The sequence below is a fragment of the Capricornis sumatraensis genome, chromosome 5 (assembly GCF_032405125.1).
Source record: "Capricornis sumatraensis isolate serow.1 chromosome 5, serow.2, whole genome shotgun sequence".
Taxonomy (NCBI): Eukaryota; Metazoa; Chordata; class Mammalia; order Artiodactyla; family Bovidae; genus Capricornis; species Capricornis sumatraensis.
Window position 1 is genome coordinate 98068788 of NC_091073.1, and position 20004 is coordinate 98088791.

At 46.3% G+C, this 20004-nt stretch overlaps 1 protein-coding gene across 1 annotated transcript in view; it reads left to right on the forward strand.

Moving 5' to 3' along the window:
• The first annotated feature begins 2099 nt into the window (after window positions 1–2099).
• Window positions 2100–20004, forward strand: part of STRIP2 (striatin interacting protein 2) — a 47009-nt gene continuing 29104 nt past the window's right edge. The window contains exons 1-13 of the mRNA XM_068972631.1: window positions 2100–2228; window positions 7141–7210; window positions 10569–10643; window positions 11694–11828; window positions 13142–13262; window positions 14228–14296; window positions 14494–14600; window positions 15282–15409; window positions 16298–16501; window positions 17731–17966; window positions 18219–18284; window positions 18965–19028; window positions 19821–19892. Coding sequence (XP_068828732.1) covers window positions 2100–2228; window positions 7141–7210; window positions 10569–10643; window positions 11694–11828; window positions 13142–13262; window positions 14228–14296; window positions 14494–14600; window positions 15282–15409; window positions 16298–16501; window positions 17731–17966; window positions 18219–18284; window positions 18965–19028; window positions 19821–19892 — 1476 coding nt within the window. The remainder of the gene's footprint in view (window positions 2229–7140; window positions 7211–10568; window positions 10644–11693; window positions 11829–13141; window positions 13263–14227; window positions 14297–14493; window positions 14601–15281; window positions 15410–16297; window positions 16502–17730; window positions 17967–18218; window positions 18285–18964; window positions 19029–19820; window positions 19893–20004) is intronic.

Consider the following 20004-nt stretch of genomic DNA (forward strand, 5'->3'; position numbering starts at 1 on the left):
ATTTTGCCCCTTAGGGGACATCTTGCAGTATCTGGAGACATTTTTGGTTGTCACAAGTAGGGGGAGGATTCTGCTGGCATCTTGTGAAGAGAGGCCAGGGATTGTGCTAAGCATTCTACAACGCACAGGACAGCCCCCCACAAGACATTGTTCAGTCGATAGTACAGAGGAAAGCCTATGATAAACACAGAAACAAGCAAACATGGATGAACAAAAGCTACTCTCAAAGAGCTTATATCCAGGTTGAGGTGGGTGGGAGGCGGGGAGAGGAAAGGAAAATTATGAGTGGGAAGAGTAAAGAGTTGGAGACCAGGGAGAGAAAGGAACTCAGAAAGCTCCAAGGAGTGCTCTTTCTCAACTCTGCCTGGATCTGTCACTTACTAATTAGCAGAAGAAAGTGTGAAGAAGAGAAATGATCGAAGAAGGGGGATAATTCCTTTTGGCCCCTTACTTTGGGGATATAGTAGGAAATATGAGGATTGTGGATCCAGCCAGACTTGACTGACACTAGCACAGCCTGAGCGGGTTGAGGGTTAAATGATAGACTCTCTGGAAGAGGAGGTGATGACTAAATAGAATTTTAAAGGAAAAAGTTAGCCAAGAGAAGAGCAGAGTTTCCGCCAGTGAGAGACACTGAAACAAGATAGAATATGATACCTTGGGAACTGCATTGTGCTTAGTCTCTTAGTCATGTCCAACTCGTGACCCCATGGACTATAGCCCACCAGGCTCCTGTGTCCATGGGGATTCTCCAAGCAAGAATACTGGAGTGGGTTGCCATGCCCTCCTCCAGGGCATCTTCCAAACCCAAGGATCAAACCCAGGTCTCCTGCATTGCAGGTGGATTCTTTACCATCTGAGCCACCAGGGAAGCCTGAGAATACTGGAGTGGGTAGCTTATCCCTTCTCCATGGGATCTTCCTGACCCAGGGATCGAACCAGGGTCTCCTGCATTGCAGGTGGATTCTTTACAAGCTCAGTTCGCAGCTGAGCTTGCGAGCTGCAAGCAAGGAGTAATTAAGTCTCTGAAAGTCCTTGTTTCTTTATCAGTAGTATTGGATTAATGAAAACCTGTCAGAGAGATATGATAGATCTGCAGAGTCAAGTGCGATGTCCGGAACATAGTGGCAATTCAACAACCCCCCTCCCCCAATTCCACCTATTCCCCTCTGGCTGCTCATTTGGGGCTTCTATCACCATCCCAGATTGCATACATATTTACAATTAGATGCTTTTTAGGTAAATTCTAAAGTGGGCAAACCACACAGCCTCATCTGCCCCAGGTAACAGCCCTTAGAATGAAGGATCCTAGAATGAAGGAAAGGACTGGGGAACAGGTTAGGGTAGGGGCTTGCTCTCCAATCAACATTTACTCCCTAGCTCACACCCGGAGAAAGATACTCGCCTTCAGCTGAGAAAGGCAGATGGCCAGGAACAACTCGGTAAGGCACCAGAAATTTCAGTAAAGTGAAAACGCCCAACCCCATCCCTCAACCCCCAATCTCCCAGTCAAGCCCTCATTCCAAGTGGAATGAGTTTGCCTGAGAGAGAGTCCCTGGTTTCCTGCAGTATCCTTGACCAGCCATTGGTGCCATCCCTCCCCTTAGACTGAAGCGGGATTTGGGACGTATTCAGGAGCCAAGATTTAGGGGGGCAGAGGTCTGTCATACTGGGGAAACTGACACTGCAGTGGAGCAGGAGGCGGAGACTACAGCTCCCCGAAAAGATACCTATTTGGGAGTGGGTGGGGGCTGAGGGACACCAAGTGAGAAGTAGAGCTAACCTGCTAAAGCTCTAGGCCCAGGATTTGGGAGGTGGAGCTGGGAACAGACACAGGAGTGTCAGGCTTACCAGTAACGCCGCAGGACTGAGGAAAAAAGGTGAGGGGGAGAAAAATCCCTTGAATGAGCCCCCCACCACCTCCAAGTCCCGCTCGGCGAGGTGTAACAGCCAATCGTCCTGTGGGGCGGGGCTGCGGATGACGGTCGCAGCCAATCGTTGTGGAGGGGGCGGGGCCGGGCTTCCAGCGCGCGGCGGCGGCGGGGTCGCCTGGGGCAGAGAGCGCAGAGAGGCAAAGGGGGACTGCTGCCTGGAGCGGCATGGAGGACCCCGCGGCGCCCGGGGCTGGGAGCCCGCCAACCAATGGCAACGGCAACGGCGGCGGGAAAGGGAAGCCGGCGGCGCCTAAGGGCCGGGAAGCGTTCAGAAGCCAACGGCGGGAGTCGGAGGTGAGGAGCCCGGAGGGCTTTCAGTTAGGGCCGGGAGACACCCGGGGCGGGAAGCGGTGGCTGAGGTGCTTCGGCCGCGTCCCCCTCCGCCGTCCGGAGCCCCCGGCGCGCCCTGAGCCGCTCCTCAAAGCAGGCACCTGCGGGGCCAACCGCAGCCTGAACTCCCGGCTTTGCAGCCCCTGACCCTCTCCGTCCGTCTCCTGCTGCGGGTCGGGGGCTTCCCGGCCCTCTAGCCTCCCCTTTGGGGGCGCGAAGATAGAGCGTGATATCCAGTGTCCCAGATACTTTCAGATATTTATCTCGCTTCATCGCTGTAGCCCCCTGAAGTGGGAATTCGTCAGGCTGGTTTATAGCGGAGGAAACAGGCGCGGAGTGGTGAAGGGACTGGCCTGAGGGGCGGGAGGCCCGATCCCCGCCGCAGTGAAGAGGGGCCGGCGTCCAGGCGGAGGGGCGCCGCCCTCCCACTCCGAGGCTCCCCGCGCCGATCAGAGGAGCCGTGGGACTTCGGCCCTTCCCGTTAACCCCGTGTGCTGGCTGGCCCTGGAGGGAGCGCTTTCCATGGGATCAGGACCCCTCGCCCGTAAGGGTTATAATGAGACAGGAGTCAGGCGGGCCAGTTCCAGAGCGAGTGGGTGGACCTACCCCAGGATACAGACCCACAGATAGAAGTGTAAATGTTCTCTGTTCTTAAATCCTAACTAGGAGGATGAAAGGAGTGAATTAACATCACCTCTCCAACCCCCTTCATCCAGCCAGTTTCCATCAAGTAGCCAAGAGTAGAACTGGATCTGAGCCGGGAATCAGAACAGACCGCAAGATGTCAGACGTGAAAGAGTCTGTAGAGATCACCTGGTTTCAGCCCTGCTTTCACAGAAGTGGGAGACAGTAGTAGCTTGCCCAAGATCATACATCCGGCACAGTGGCCAGGAGTACCAGGCTTTGGGGTCAGTCAGACCAGGTTTTTGAGGTTTTGAATCCCAGCCCTGCCATCTACTCTCCATTTGACTTCTGTCAATTTGCCAACCTCTGAGCTCCAGTTTCCTCGTCTGTAAAATGAGGTTAATACTACCTACCTCTGAAGGTTGTGATAAAGTCAAAATGAGATAAAATTGATGTGAAATGTTTAATTAGTGCAGGCGCAGTGCATGTAGTGGGTTAGCACATAGTAGCCCTTAGTGCTATGTTTTCATCATCAAGGGACAGAACTGGTACTAGAAGCCAGGTCTTAGGCATCCCAGTCCACGGTTTACCATTTGAATTATATTTCAGTTCCAACGGGATTTCACAAATGCTTTCTATTTCGATACTGACAAGCATCCATTTTTTAGGAGAGAGAAGTGGAATTGGTAGAAAGACTGGCCTGAAGTGACACCACCTTTCAGAGGCAGAGCTCAGCCATCCTGCCATACTAGATCAAGGTTTTATGCATCGTGTCGTCTCCCTCCCTGCCTCAGTATGAATCTGGTCTTTAGGGCACCCTGTGCCTCCTTCCCCTACAGAGACGTTGTTCTTGTTCAAATGGCTTTTTGGAGGTGAGGTGAGGCATGGGGAGGTGAGTCTTTTATTCAACAATTATTGAGTCCTCTCTATATGCTCAGCACCATTTTAGGTGCTAGGGGTACAGCAGTATACAAGAAGTCTTTGCCCTTTGGAGCTAACATTTCTTGTGGAGGTAGAGAGACAGACAATGTGGGAGTGAGTAAAACAATTTTCAGAATGATGTGTTCTATGGTGAATTAAAACTCCTCTTGTACCAGGAGGCCCTTCCCTACTGATCAAGTCTTCCTTCTGGAAAAGGCTCTACTTTACTCTTGCCGGGAAGTTCCGTTTCCAGAGCCTCAGCTTTCCACCTGCACCGCCGTTTGCCTCCTGATTGTCTGCAGGTGCACTTTTCATGTGGTGGTCAATAACTGTAGTGATCCTCTCCCTCCTAGCTCATTGCCTGCCCAAAGGCTGGCTGGAAATATGAGCTTTCCTTCAGCTCTTGCTGCAGCAGGAGAGCCACACTTACCTGTCAGTATATCCCCTGTCGCTACAAAACCTGGGTACCACACTCTGCTTGACTCTCAGAAAGATGACCATCTGCTTCTCCTTCCTTCCCTCCTTTCGCATATCTGTGGAAGACAGTTTTGGGGGAGATGATTTTCTTTCCTCTCTAGAGCTTTAAGAATTACCTGAAGAGAATTACTGTTGGCACAAGAGAGCCTCGTACATCACTGTGTTTATAGGGGCACCGTTGACCTACCCTTTCCCAGTGGCTTAGTGTATAGATATCCTAACCTTAAAAGGAAGCTAGAGAATGATTGTTTGCTTCATAAAAAGATTCTTAACCTAACCAAAGGATTCACTTCAGGCCTTTTACAACCAGATTCCTTGGTTTAATTGGGTCCCAAAGACCTTGACAAAGTTTAACTGATTTGTAGCAAAATGAGGAAAATTCAAGACACTGAAGTAAGTTTTCCATAAAATGTAATTCAATACATTAAATTTAAAGATGTGTGTAATTTAAAATGATGTTTTTTCCAAACTGTAGGGAGTAACCTGTGAGTTGAGACCAATTTTTTTTTAGGAAATAGATAAATAGGAAATAGTAATGTATCACATATAGTAGTGGTAAATATTTTGTTAAGCTTTTGTTCCAGTTTTGTGTGTGTTGAGACATGATGTAAAATTTACTTATGCTTTGACTTACAGTCAAAAAAGCTTGAAAAACACTGCTTTTAATGACTCATGCTGATATTTTGACCTTTCCATTTGGGGGGTATTAAACAGTTTTTTAAAAAATACATATGTGTATTTTAAGAGATTTTTTTAAAGTTTCTGCTTAGCAAAATAAAACATCAAAATCTTATGTCATTCCCCACTGTCTACCATTTTTTTTCTTGTTGGTCTCTATAATACAGAAGTTTGGAACTCTTTGCTATAGCAGATTTAAACACAAATCGCCTTGTTGGAAGTGTAAGTTGACAAAGCGGTTTTGGAAAACAACTTGACATGTACAAAGAACCATACAAATATTAAGAAGGTGTGATGCATTAATTCCCTTTATAAGAATCTATCCTTAGAGAAGATCATAAATATGAAAAAATGTATACATGTATTACAGCCACATGTAAAGAAAAAATAAAAACAAATGTTCAACAATAGAGAATTGATTAAGTAAGCCAGTAGACATTTGTGCACTTAACTGCTTATTATTTGTTTTTAATTCTTTTTGATTTTTAGCCATGCCATGTGGCTTGCAGGATCTCAGTTCCCTGACCAGGAATTGAACCTGGATGATGACAGTGAAAGTGCTGAATCCTAACCACTAGGATATCAGGGAACTCCTCACTTTGCTGTTTAAAGGGAAAATTATAATAATATGAGAAAAATGCCTTTATAATATTAAAATTGTAAGCAGAATAAGTAAAATTCTAAGTAGGGTAACCATCTATATAGTGCTACCAAGTGCTGGCTGGTGTGCTAAATGCTTTTCCTGTATTAATTCATTTTAGTTCTTACAATGACACTATGAATTATCCTTGTTTTACAGATGAGAAAACTGAATGTCATTTTTCAACAATTGCCTGATACCAATTCAGTTCTGATAGTACCTGTAGTTAGCACAGAGCCCACAAGTTAAGGGTCAGATGCTAGCCACAGTGGGATCCCCAAACTACCTGCACTTCTGCTTGGCCAACTACAAATTCAGGGGTCACCGTGACTGTCCCTCTCGGGTTGCTAAAGCAGCTCACAGAACTCAGAAAAGTGCTGTGTTTATGCCTCCAATTGTATTATAAAGGGTACAACTCAGGAACAACGTAATGAAGAGAGGCATAGGACAAGGTGTGGTGGAGTGGTACGGAATTTCCATGCCCTCTCTGGTGCATTACCCTCCTAGCATATTGGTGTGCCCAAACCACATTGTTTCAGGGTTTTTATATGGAGTTTGGTTACCTAGCCCTGGTTAGTTAAGCCATTGGCCACTTGATGAAACTCAGTCTCCAGTCTTTTCCCCTCTTTGGAGCCCCTTTTTTGAAACTCTCACTGCAAGTCACCTCGTTAGTATAAACTCAAGTATGGTTGACAGGGATGAATAATAGACACTCCCATCACTCAGAAAATTCCAAAGGTTTTAGGAGCTCTGTACCAGGGAGTAGGGTGAGGGGGCAAAGATCAAGGATATCTTTTATACCGCACTGAGGCACAAAGAGCTTAAGTAACTTGTTCAAGATCACATAATGTATAACAGAGTATGTGACAAGAGGTGAAATTCAACATTTTAAAAATTCATGTTTGTTAATATATTGGTAGGCAATACCCTGAAATGTTTAAAGAGATTAGGAGGGAGGATTATATTAAAAATACTTTTTAAATGGGATTATAGATTTATACATACGTCATAGGCAATCTAGCCTTTAACACAGTTTGAAGTAGAAATGCTACCTTATTTGAGAATCCTAAAACTGCAGAATATTGGAGCTGAAGTACCTCTTTTTATAGATGAGGAACTGTGATCCATAGAATGATCTCAAAATCATACAATGGGTTAATGACAGAGAGCTGAAGTCAGAATCCAGTTTACCTCTTTGGTTTTCATCTGTCTTGTCTTTCTAGAGATCAGCTAGATGTTCTTCAGTTCTGTTTATGTAGATCAGATACAGCACAGATTGTAGCTTTCATATTTGTTTATGATCCTGGGCCTTTGCCCAGAGTTTCTGATTCTGTATAGGAATCTTCAGCCCAACCCTGCACTGAGCTTCTAGCTTTGGCTTGAAGTGGGGGGGTGGTATTTCCTGGCTGAAAGGCCCAGATGGAACTCTTCTAGTTGTCTTCTTGACCTCCAAGAGAGGAAGAAGATGAAATGAGGGTATAAGCTCCTTTTGGTCAACCCTTTTCCCAAGTTACCGCAAAGATTTCTCCATTACAGGGCTCTGTGGACTGCCCCACCCTGGAATTTGAGTATGGAGACGCAGATGGGCATGCAGCAGAGTTGTCAGGTAGGAGGTAGATGGGTCTCTGTAGAGTGGAGGGGTGGCCAGGAGGAGAGCAAAGATGCCTGTGATGTCCCCTGGCAGCTTGTCTGTTCTCAGCAAGTGACTGTGGAACAAAGTCTGTTCTCCACATTCCCATTTCTCTCCAGCCTCCAGTGGTAAATCTCTCTTTGTTTGCTTTCACATTTCTTCCTGTGAATGCTTCTTGGCTGTGTATGGTATCCTCCAGTCTTCATTCTATCACTCTTTTCTGCTCACCCTTCTTTATTTTGTTTGGGTGCACTTTCAAATCTGTTTTCTCTCCACTGTCTCCACATTCTCCTTTCTTTGTCTTCCTGTGTTCACCCCATCTTTGTGTGCCCCCTTCTTTCTGCCACCCTCTCCATTTCTTTCCCATTCCATCTCTTTGTCCTTTTCTACCTCCATCTCGCCCCCTTCCTCTAATACCTTCCTCTTACTAAGGTCTCAGCAATGTCTAAAGAAAATCTCTATAGACAACTGGCCAGCTGAGCAAGGCTGGACATATCACCTGTATCCATCACAGTGGAGTTCTGTTTCAATGTTTCTGAGCTGGAGTTAAGTGATCACATTCTTCTTTCAATGCTGGGCTGCTTCTCTCTGCCTGGATTTTTAGCTTAAGCTAAACATGATCTCCCTGCAGTAAGGGCCTCCATGTTACACGTGCTATACATGCCAGTTATTAATAAACAAGCTTTGGGTAGAAATGGTTTGAATGTTAAATATTCTGTCACATGGAAGTGACACTTTAAGACATGCTTTTTCAGAGAAAAGAGACACTTACAAAAAGTTCTTGTGAATAAGAATAGGGAACAAATTTTGTGATGAGTGACAGAAATAGAGAGCTAAGTTTAATAACCAACAACATCAAAGGATTAGAATCCAGAATATGAATACACAGAGAGAGAAATCCAATAGAGACAATAGATAAATGGTCAAAGAATATGAATAGGAATTCACAGAATAGAAAACCATATGGTCAATAAATATATGAAAAGATATTCAATTAATTATGTTAGGAAATAGGGAGAAGCAAAATGATGAGGTATTATTCAGCAATCATCAGGGACTTCCCTGGTAATTCCCTGCTGGTCCAGTGACTAAGGCTCTGAGTTCCCAATGCAGGGGACCCAGGTTTACTCCCTGGTCAGGGAATTAGATCCCACATGCCACAACTAAGACTTGGCACAGCAAAAAAAAAACAAACATCAGATGCAAAATTTAAAAATCTGGGGATGGTGAGGGTGCAGAGAAATGAGTACTTTCTATACATTTTATACATTGCTTGGCATGCAGGAACAGAGTATAAAACTGGAAAGCAGTTTTGGTCATATCTAGCAAAGTTGAATTCATACATATTATGACCCAACAACTCTGGTACACTGTAAAAGAAACTCTTGAGCCCAAGAAAACACTTACAAAGATATTTATTGTCATCATTGGGAACAACTGAAAACAACTTAGGGGAATAGATAAACTGTAGTATATCAATATATTAGCTACTGTATAGTCATTAAAATAATTGATCTGTATTAGTATGCTTCAGTGTCAATAAATATTAGAAATATGTTGAGGGGTAGAAGAAACAGTGACAAAATAATTTATACATGCATCCAGAAAACTGCTTAAATACCTAATGCTGATTCATGTTGATATATGGCAAAAACCATCACAATATTGTAAAGTAATTATCCTCTAACTTAAAGCATTGTTATGAGAGTAAACAACTAGAAACAAGGGGGGAAAAACTGCTTAAACACACAAGTCTAAAGATGTTTCTAGACGTCTGCTTGCACACTTGATTGAGAACCATGTCAGTTAAATGAATGGATCTGTTCATCACACTGCTTTTCATGTAAAATCTTGAAAAACTTAATAAAAAATGCTCCTAAGGAAAAATAAAAACACTCCTAAGGAAAAATAAAAACACTCCTAAGGAAAAATAATTCATACAATATGATACCACTTGGGTAAAAGCTTTTAAAAAAGAATAATATCATGTGTTGTTGACAGGCATGTACACATATACTAAAAGTATAAAAATAGGCATGTGAAGCATACACACCAGTTTCATCATAGTGGTTATCTCTAGAGAGGGAAATAAGACCAGGGAGGAAGAAGGGGCTTTAGATGTCTGAAACAGATATGACAAGTTTTAACACTTGTTTAATCTGAAGAGATAAACACAGTGTCTTTTATGCATTCTATACTTACCTGTAGAGTATGAAAGTTCATGATCTAAAATTTAAAAATAAGACAAAAGCAAAGGTCAGCACCTAAGAGCCTTTCTCCCTTTTTTGAGTTGGTTTGTGCCCTACTCTTAAAAAATGTAAATCTACACTACTCACTAATGACTGAAGAATTTCACAATCAGAGCTGAGATTTGCTTCTGGTCACTCTAGGACTCTGGAACTCAGAATGCAAAAGCCCTGGCTCCCAGACAAGGTATTTCTTGACCAGTAAGACAGCCGGCTGGAACATAAGTGAATGTCTCTTGCTTTGTGAATTATCTGTGACCTAGTTAAATTTCCAGCCAGGATCTTAGGGAACAGTTTTGAGGAAGCATCTCTTGACCTAATGACTACTTCTTCATCCTCTGTAAGACAAGAGTACTGATGAAGTATTCTGATGTGAGCATGTATAGGTGTGAAAGGGTGTTTTTTTTTTTCTCAAAAGCTCTCTGTGTTTTGTATTGAGAGGCTATTGCCAGCAAAGATTTTCACTAGATTTTCCTGGGCACAGGCGGCCCTTTGACAATCAAAGCTGCTTGTACATGGTTTGATGCTGTTTCTGCCCAGGTGGCAGTGGGCGGGAATGTAAACTTCTATACCTTTCGAGGAAACTCCACAGGGAGAGAATGAACTGGCTCCAACCCCAAAGAGCCCTCTAATATTTACATCCTCTCCAGCCCTCACCCTGGCTCCTTGAATGGCACAAGGATCTGGCATCTAAATTTCAGGAGTTGTATTGTCCGCTTTTTCCCTAGAGACAAGATAGTTCCAGTCTAGCTTGACAAGCAGAAAAGGATGCAGCCCTAAGAAACAGGAATGATGACATTAAACCTTCTCTGTCCCAGGCCTCCTCCTGGCCCTCAACAAATGTCGAAGGCTGCCTTCTCTGCCGTAGCAGCCAGCTGGCAGGAGGAGGACAGGTTTGATGCTTTAATCACCCAGGGACACAAGTGGCTATTTTTAACCTCCGAAAAGGAGGAAGTTGGCTCTGGATTGAATTGGACACAGGAACGTGTTGGAAGCTTTAGCTCTTTCATGCCACTGTCTCCATCCCAGGCCCCTTCTGTGAAGATCTGCTAAATGTTTATGATTCTGTCCTCTCTTTCCTACCACAGAATTGTACAGCTACACCGAAAACCCAGAATTTACCACTAACAGGAGGTGCTTTGAAGAGGATTTCAAGACCCAAGGTGATCCCAGATCCTTATTCATTGAGATCTGCTTTTTCTGTGATATCCCAGGCTGATCTAGAAAAAGCCTAAAATAAAGTATGATCCTTCCTCCTCTCCACAGCCACGTAATTTCTCTATTCCTTCTTGCATATGGGTTTTCTGTATCAAGTAGAGAAGTCACAGAGTGGAAGCAAGAGAAGCCTGATCTGGGGCCTTTCCTGATGTCAAAGGAGTGAGGAGATGTTGCTGGACTGCTGTCCTGTTACCTAGTAACCCTGTGCCCGGCCTGGCCTTTGACCTTAGTGTTAACCCATCTCCACTCTGCCTCACTCCCGATACCATCAGAAGTAATGATTTCATGTGCCCACACTGTGACCCACTCAGACTAGTAACCCTGTGCCCAGCCTGGCCTTTGACCTTAGTGTTCAACCCATCTCCACTCTGCCTCACTCCTGATACCATCAGAAGTAACAATTTCATGTGCCCACACTGTGACCCACTCAGACCTCCATTTCCTTACTTGGTCAGTGTCAATTCAGTGTTCAGCTCAGCACATGTGTGGTGAGTATCCAATTTGTGCCAGAGATGCTGGAGGCAAGGGTAGAGGTAAATTTACAGTATCTTCAAAGAAATTATAGTTAGATGGCCGAGGGGAAATGTGTACGTCATGAAACTAGCTGAGGCCAAGAGGAAAATGAGTAGTGTTATTAGAGAAGTAAAAAGTATCATGGGCAAAGCTTCTGGCTGGAGCATTAGTGGTAAAGAGGTGATTTTGTGCTGAACTTGTAACGATGTATAGGAATTGGATATGTAGGGAGACAGAGGGAAGTCCCTGAGGAAAGACAGATAGAGGGGGTGTGGAGGAAGACGAGGCTATAGAGTGGGTTCAGGCAAGAACATGTGGTTTCTTACTTTTCCCATTCCTTATTCTTTGTCAGCTCAGTAAAGCTTTTGAAGAGAAGAATTTGTTGGTGGGGGCTGGCATCAGAGGTGCATACATTCTCAGAAGCCTTTCCAAGAAAGGGAGGCAACAGCTGACACTGCATCTCTATGTCCTTCTGTCCCCAGTGCAGGGTGAGGAGTGGCTGGAGTTGGAGGAAGATGCCCAGAAGGCCTATGTGATGGGACTCCTAGACCGGCTGGAGGTGGTCAGTAGGGAACGGAGACTGAAGGTGGCCCGAGCTGTTCTCTACCTGGCCCAAGGTGAGCAGCCACCTTTGCCAACTTGAGAGGGGTGGAGACTGGGGAGAGAGATGGTGTTATCAGGGCTAGGATGACGCAAGTCATGCTGGGAAAGCCAGGTCCCTGCCTTTCAAGGACAATCATGTCGTGTAGTAGGAGTAGCCTTGTACTTACGTGAAGGGGAGATAGTGGTAGATCCTGCTCTGGATCCCTTGGAATCAACCTTTATCTTTCCAGGAGTGCCAGGATTTCTTACAGGGTTCTTTTTTTCCTTAACCTGGGCTATAATTGTTTATAGAGAGGGTCACTGTGTCCAGAGCTGACAGTGTACCACCACTAGCTGAGCTTTCTTTCTCCAGGTGTGGCCTGGCTCTGACAGGGGATGCAAGGGGGGATGCCACCAATTTACATTGTTTCTCACTGGCGTTTACATGGTCCAAGCCAACACAACATCAGGAGAGGATGCTGTGAGTGATTTGTCACTGAGATGATCAGAGCTCGGTGAGATTAACTGATAAAAGCGTCCCAGAAGGCACCTGTGAGCCAGGTGCTGGAAAGAGAAATGAAATAGCTTAGCTGAAGTAGTAAAAGAAAGCCCTGAGATCATAAATAACAGGGCTGTTGGCAGAACCAACTAGTTAGAAGCTTAAAAAAAAAAAAAAAACTAAAAAAAAAATCATAAATGGAGAGGAAAGAAAGGTATCGGGCGAAGGAAAAACTGTAGCAAACAAAGCAGTGCCCAGCCCTATCTCTTGGGTCTGGCGTCTTGGCCAAGTTCCAGCTGCCAGTCCCTTCATCTTTTTGCCTGAGGGCTTTCTATGCAGCCCACAGAAGTACTGGGGGACTCATGTGCTCCCCTTATACAGTGCATTCCTCAGCACCTGCCTGGAGTTAGTGGGTGAACTGCCTCAGCCCTCTTGGGTGGGATGATTCCAAGTTGTTTGTTTTATACTGTTCTCCAGAGCTTCTCCTCACTTGGAATTGAGTTCTTGGCTGCCTTCTCTTCCCTATGTCACTTCCCCACTTCTCTACTGATAACTCCTGGGATCAACTCCCAAATAAACTACTTGCACTTGAATCCTTGTCTCTGGACTTCCTTCTCATGGAACTCACTTAAGACTGCCCACCTATGAGCACATTGGACCTCACCCTGCAGACTGCTTCTCCTCTCACCTGCCTCATTCTGGGAAGTTCTGGGCAGCTCCTGCCCTACCTTTGTCCACCTAGTTGTTGGGTAGAGTGATAGAAGATAGTCTTAAGATCATGGGGCAAGGTGGAAAGAACCAGGATAACCCCCTCCCCCTCAACCTCTGTGGCCCTGTCTGGTCCTTTAGGCACTTTTGGGGAATGTGACTCAGAGGTCGATGTGCTCCACTGGTCCAGGTACAACTGCTTCCTGCTCTATCAGATGGGGACCTTCTCAGCCTTCCTGGAGCTACTCCACATGGAAATCGAGTGAGAAGCCTTCGGGGAGGGCTGGCCACCCCCTTCCTTGAAGGTTGCCTCATGTCCTCAGCTGGTTCCCTCACTGTAGAGCCTTTTTTCACATTTCAGTCCAGAGCCCACTGACAATTCCCCTCCACCAGCCCTGCCCTCTGATAGTCTGTCCTCCTCCCTGAGGTTGGGCTCAGCAGCAGCTTCTACCCCATGTACAGCTTCAGCGCTGGGCTTCAGGGGCCTGTCCTGTGTTGCTTTTTCATTCAGACACCTCAGCTCAGCCTCCCTCTGGAATCCATGAAGAAAACTGTTCTCCCTGAGAACATGACACAGAGGGATGGGACCAGTTCCCATGGCTGTGCCCAGTTCTTTCCCCCATGGTTATAGCTTCAAAGCTGGCCTTATCTACTGCTCCCACTCTAGTGACCCCCTCATGTTGACTCCCTGGTGGCTCAGACAGTTAAAAAAAAAAAAAATCCACCTACAATGCAGGAGACCCAGGTTAGATCCTTGGGTCAGGAAGATCCCCTGAAAAAGAAATGGCAACCCACTCCAGTATTCTTGCCTGGGAAATCTCATGGACAGGAGTCTGGTGGTCTACAGTCCATTGGGTCGCAAAGAGTCAGACATGACTGAGCCACTAAGACTTCATATTGTCTCACCCTATCACTCAGATGTTTTAGATGGTGTTAATTCTGTTTATTATTCTCCAAGCATTGTTTTGTGTGTAGCACAGTGCTAGACACGGTGGGGATTTTAAGACAAGTGAATATCATAGACCCTACCCTTTCTTGTCTTCACTATAGATAAGGATTTGCTGAGATAGCAGGAAGAATTCTATGGGCTCCTCTACCTTACACCAATTTCTTTAGCTACATGGACAGGGAATGGCAGGTACTCATGTTTGTGCATGTGGTAAGAGTGGAATACAGGGAGTAAAGAGGCCTAATGAGTTCCTGCTTTCTCCCTTGTCCCTGTGGCAGCAACAGCCAGGCCTGTAGTAGTGCTCTTCGGAAGCCAGCCATCTCCATTGCTGACAGCACAGAACTCAGGTGAGTAGGGCTGCCCACAGGATTGGAACAGGGGATCATTAGCAATGAGTAACCTTTGCCCAGATTTCAGATGCTCCCAGACTGCTAGAAGTTCCTAATTCCGCTGGACTGGGCCCCCACAGAAACCACGCCTGAGGTCTCAGACCACAGATTGGTAACTGCCATGGGAACCTCTTGTGACCCTTCTGTAACCTCAGGGTGCTGCTGAATGTCCTGTACCTAATGGTGGAAAATATCCGCCTGGAGCGAGAGACAGACTCCTGTGGGTGGAGGACAGCCCGGGAGACCTTCCGCACCGAATTGAGTAAGAAGTGGCACGCAAGGAGCCTAGGGCGGACGGGAAGCATAGCATCTGCTCAAGAGGGACAGACAAGTTTTCTTTTGTCGTCATCTTCTTTTAAGAATTAACATCCCCTCTTTCAGGACAGAGATTCTATGTGGCAGGCATGATGGCCTGGCTTGAATGCCCCTCTGTCTGTGAGCTAGGCCCACTCATATATCTTATCTGTATTTTGGTTTTCTTTATTCCTATAAGTGGGAAATCATCCTTCTCCCCTTCCATCACAAATCCCGCATGAAAAAATGAGGTGCCTTACCTTGAAAATATAAGTTGGTGTTGCCCTCAGTCAGGGATGAGATATGAAGGCCTTAGATTTTTAAAAATACATTTGTTGATGTGGGAAAGTGAATTGTGACCTACAAAATGTTTGAGTTCCTCAGCCAGAAAGCATCTTTATTACTGTTAACTTCTAGTTTGACATCCACCCCCAAACATCTTACCTCCATGACCTCTCTTATCCTGCCCTTGGTGGTGGGGGAGGGGTCCCCAAAGGGGCTCTCTAAGCCTCCTTCTAAGAACCAAGTCCTCAAATTCTTTGCAAGGAGGTGAGTGCCTTCCTCAGTGTGTCCAGAGGCAGAGTTACAGGAACTGGGTTTCAGCGGCTTCATCTTCATTTTCTCGCTTGCCTCTCTCCATACCTCCCAGGCTTCTCCACGCACAATCAGGAGCCTTTTGCCCTTCTGCTTTTCTCTATGGTCACCAAGTTCTGCAGTGGCCTGGCTCCCCACTTCCCCATAAAGAAGGTCCTGCTTCTGCTCTGGAAAGTAGTCATGGTGAGTGGCTGATTCTCTCCCTCTCCCGTCTCATCAGATAGGCAGTGAATTCTGCCACCACAATTTTTTCTGGTCTGATTCCAGGAGGCTGGAGCTAGGCAGAATAACAGGGCAGCTGTTAGCCAGTGGACGGGCAATAGGGCTGTCCTGGAGAAATCAGAGGTTCTGTTTCGGGGCAGGTCACCTTTTTCTTTTGGACTGATGGGATATGCCACTTTTCGAGGTAGGGTGTTATTGCACCTCTCCCTGATAGAGCTAATGTTTCGTGGAAAGGACACTGGCTGAGAGGTGGGAGATCTGACCTCTGTTGATACTGAGGAACCTTGGGCGATGCTCTGTGTCTCGGTTTCTCTAGCTGTAAAATAGAGGGTTTAGTGCCTGCTCTCTGTCCAGATAGAGGATTTGCTTTCATAAAACAAAGTCCTTGTAAGTGTATGGTTGCAGTTTTGTTACTAATTATTCAACCCGATTCTTCCTCTTTGGCTCCCACCCCACAGAACTGGCTGAACAACCTACCCCCTAGGGCAGGCCTTGAGTGACTCTAGGGGTGTATAGTATCTAGATGTATTCCTTGAAAGGGGGTACATTTTCCTGTTTTTATCCCCCAGTGGAGGCCTTCAGTAGTCCCTTTCCTAATTTCTGGGGATGTTTCCAGCCCTGGGTCAGTAAATGGTACTTTATCCTGACCCCTCAGCTCTAAGGGATAGTGGCCACCTCTGAGACTGGGCCCAGTCACCACATTCTTTTTGCCTTTTGTTGTATTACTTCCTAATTAAGGAGGGGGTCTCGGGGACTGGAGGTTGTGACTCTTCTCTCCGTCCACACTTCCCTGACCTTGCCTTCTGACTTCTTCCTCTCTTCTCTGCCCCTTTCCTGTTCAAATCTCAGTTTACCCTCGGTGGATTTGAGCATCTGCAGGCTCTCAAAGTACAGAAGCGGGCGGAACTGGGCCTGCCTCCACTGGCGGAGGACAGTATCCAGGTGGTGAAGAGCATGCGGGCTGCCTCCCCGCCCTCCTACACCCTCGACCTGGGGGAGTCCCAGCTGGCACCTCCACCCTCCAAACTGCGAGGCCGCCGTGGTTCTCGAAGGGTATGGACTAAAGCAGACAGTGGTGTTGTGACACTGGCTGGCCAAAAGTCAAGATTCTAAGCAGCTCTGGATATGTTAGGAAAGAACAGCAAATGACTCTGCTGTCCTACCCCTGACCAGCCCTGTGACCAACCTGAAATCTTGGAGACTATACTTTGGCTTCTGTCCCCAAGCCCTGATGGGGTCCTGGCTGTCAAGATGTCACACTGTGATATCACTTCATAGATCCACGTCTTACTAAGGATCATTGACCTAGACCTCAGTGCCTGGAGTTCCCTAGTGTGCCAAACAACAGTTGGGGTATAATCTTGGCCATAGGTACCTGGTAGAGGCACTTTGTCATTTTCTTCTCAGTAAGAACTTTTACTCTGAGCCCGCCGTGCTCTTCTCTGGCCTTGAAACGAGAGGCTTACGTTTAAAGATGACTGGTTAGGGGTCTAGATAGTCTGTGTCCCTAGGAAGGTCACAGGTACAACTTGCGCTGAGACCTGACTATGCTCCCAAGAACTCGCCTGCCTGATATAATTGACATCACCAACTACAGGTGACGGGTCCAGACAGTCACACTCAGTAATCTAGTCTACATTATCTGCAGTGTGATATTTTTTTAACCTTTATTTTTTGTTTGACAAAATAATGCTTACTCATTATAGAAAATTTAGAACAAATATAAAAATGTGAAAAGGGAGAGAAAAAAAAGTCACCTACAATCTTAACAACCAGAAGCAGTCACTAGTAACTTTTTGGCCTATTTCTGCCCAGTCTTTTTTGTCTTTCTGTGACAAGATTTAAAATTCCAAACTCGATTCCCTCTGCCTAGCAGCAAGCTCCCGTTCTCCTCTTCCTCAGTCAGCCAGCTGGTGTATGCTCACAGAAGGCAAATTAATTGAATGTTCACCTAAGTGGAGCATAATTAGGAAGGAAAGTGCAGGCAAAAAAAAAAAGCATCAGTGTTTTCTGAAACCTAAGTGTGACTTTGGGATTATCTGTGCTCTGTCTCCCAGCCATAGATGTGGTTGCTTGAGAGAGCTGCTTGTCCTGGAATTGGGCCTGGTGGGGACAGTAGGGTTGAGATGGGAAGAAAAAGTTCTAACTAGGGATGGGTTCTTACTCCATGTTCCCTGAAGTCAGCAGCCTGGGGGTAGTGGGTAGTCTCAGACAAGGATGCCCAGACTGAGATTTCTGGACACCTTCCCTCTCTCCTTCTACCCACCCTCCTCGCCCCCCAGCAACTCCTTACTAAGCAGGACAGCTTGGACATCTACAACGAAAGAGATCTCTTTAAGACTGAAGAACCAGCCACAGAGGAGGAAGAGGAATCTGCCAGTGACGGAGAACGCACTTTGGATGGAGAGTTAGACCTGCTAGAGCAGGACCCTCTAGTACCCCCTCCACCCTCACAGGCACCCCTCTCTGCTGAGCGTGTGGCCTTTCCCAAGGGCCTACCCTGGACCCCAAAGGTCAGGTAGGCTTGATAACACCAGGACCCCAGGCTTTGGGGTTCCAGTCACTGGAGGCTGAGGGTGGAGTGGTCTGTGTATTCAAGGCTCAGTAAGCTGGGCTGTGAGTTAGAACTCCTGGGTGGGGAGTTCCCTTTATTGGCTTCCCTTGCTGTTCCAGTTTTCCATCTGGAGGGGTGGGAGCCCAGTAAGGTTCTCTCTCTCAAGGTTTGCTATTCTTCCCTTCTCTGGGATTTGTCTGTCCACCATCCTCTCAGACAGAAGGACATTGAGCACTTCTTGGAGATGAGTAGGAACAAGTTCATCGGATTCACTCTGGGGCAGTAAGTGACTGGATGGTCAGAAGTGGCTATATAGAGGAGTTCTTGGGGGGCAGAGGAGTGGGTGGCTTGGAATGAGAGCTGTTGCCTAACCATGGTGATACAGCCCAGAGCCTTGGGCAGCTCCCAGTGACTGCTTTGGGTTCTTGCCATCTAGTTTTTTCCTTCCAGTTTCCTAGAACTTTTATGTTCTCAGCCAGGTATAGGATATAGGATGTTGATCAAGTCATTTCCCTATGGGAATCAGTTTCCTCATCAGAGTGTTATGAGATGATCCCTACAGACTCTTTTCCTAGAGAATTCTGTGAAGAAGCAACATGGTGGGAACAGATCCAGTCTTTCCCCATCTCCCTACCCTTGTGAATCCCCACTGGTCACTGCAAAACCTCAGAAGCTATTCTTCCTGCTGGTTTTCTGTCAAAAGTGTTGTTGGGCAACGTGCCCTTTAGAATAGGAACCTACTCCCAGACAAAGTGAGTCCCCACTAGACTGTACAGAAATCCTAAGTTACAGAGGCTCTTCTCTGTACCGTTGTTCTTTTTGTGTCCTGAAGCAATGAGGGACCTGATAACTTGCAGAGAAAGATCCAGGCGACCAGATGGTGAAAGTGGCCTGGTCCGCATGACTCCAGGAGTATCAGTAGTTCTCTGTACTTCTGACCTTTATGTATCTTGTGTTCACAGGGATACAGATACTTTGGTTGGATTACCCAGGCCCATCCACGAGAGTGTGAAGACCCTCAAGCAGGTAAGCAGGTTGGGCTGTCAGTCTTCAGAGATAGGGACCCATCAATACAAATTGAATGACCCCCAGTAGGGTCCTGGGTCCTGGGTGGGGCTCTTCCACTAGCCATGTTCTAAACCTGTTATTCTGTATTTCCTCTGCAAGGGTTTTGGCCAAACAGATTTTAAAAAGTCAGGTCTCTACCTACCTATCCAGTGTCCTACATTTAGATGGATGGAAAAGGTTATCCTTTCTTCTCTCATTGCTTTTCCCTCCTCCCACCCTACTCTCCCTCTTCCACTTATCACTTCCTTTCCTCTCACTTCTCACTCCTTAGAGGCTCAGTAGCTTCTGCAGGCCCAGGATCAAGTAGCAGTCTGCTTTGTATCCAGAGAGTGTGTGAGGATTAGTAAGAGTAGTCTATTCCCTGCTTGAGCCCAGCCTCACCTTGTCGTCATCACTCCGTTCACACATGCACACACATACAGGCATCTGCCGCAGAGCTCTCAGAGCAGTGGCCCTAGGCCTGGGCTTCATCTTTTCTTCCCCTTGCACTTTGGTTGAAGGTAGATGCTAAGGTATTTGCTGCCCATCCAATGTGGAAATATGAAATAAATGAAAATACTGTATTAAAGAACTTTGCTGATGTTCATAATGCGAAGGTGAGTAAGACTCCTGCCTTCAAAGAGTGCATGGTTTATTCGAGGTGACAGACCCATAAATAGGGCACTTCCTCGTCATTGGGGAGGTTAAGCAAGAGGCTGATACACATGTGGTCAAGGCCCTCAGCCCCTTGTTGACATCTTGTGTTCCCAGCACAAGTACGTCTCCATCGCAGATGTTCAGATCAAGAATGAGGAGGAGCTGGAGAAGTGCCCCATGTCTTTGGTGAGTCCAGGGAAAGCCTGCACAGGGGGAAGTCTCTGCAGTGCTGTCAGAGAACTCGTATGCTTGCTGTGGGACTCTTACTGGACGCTAGGCAAGCACAGTCTCTACTTTC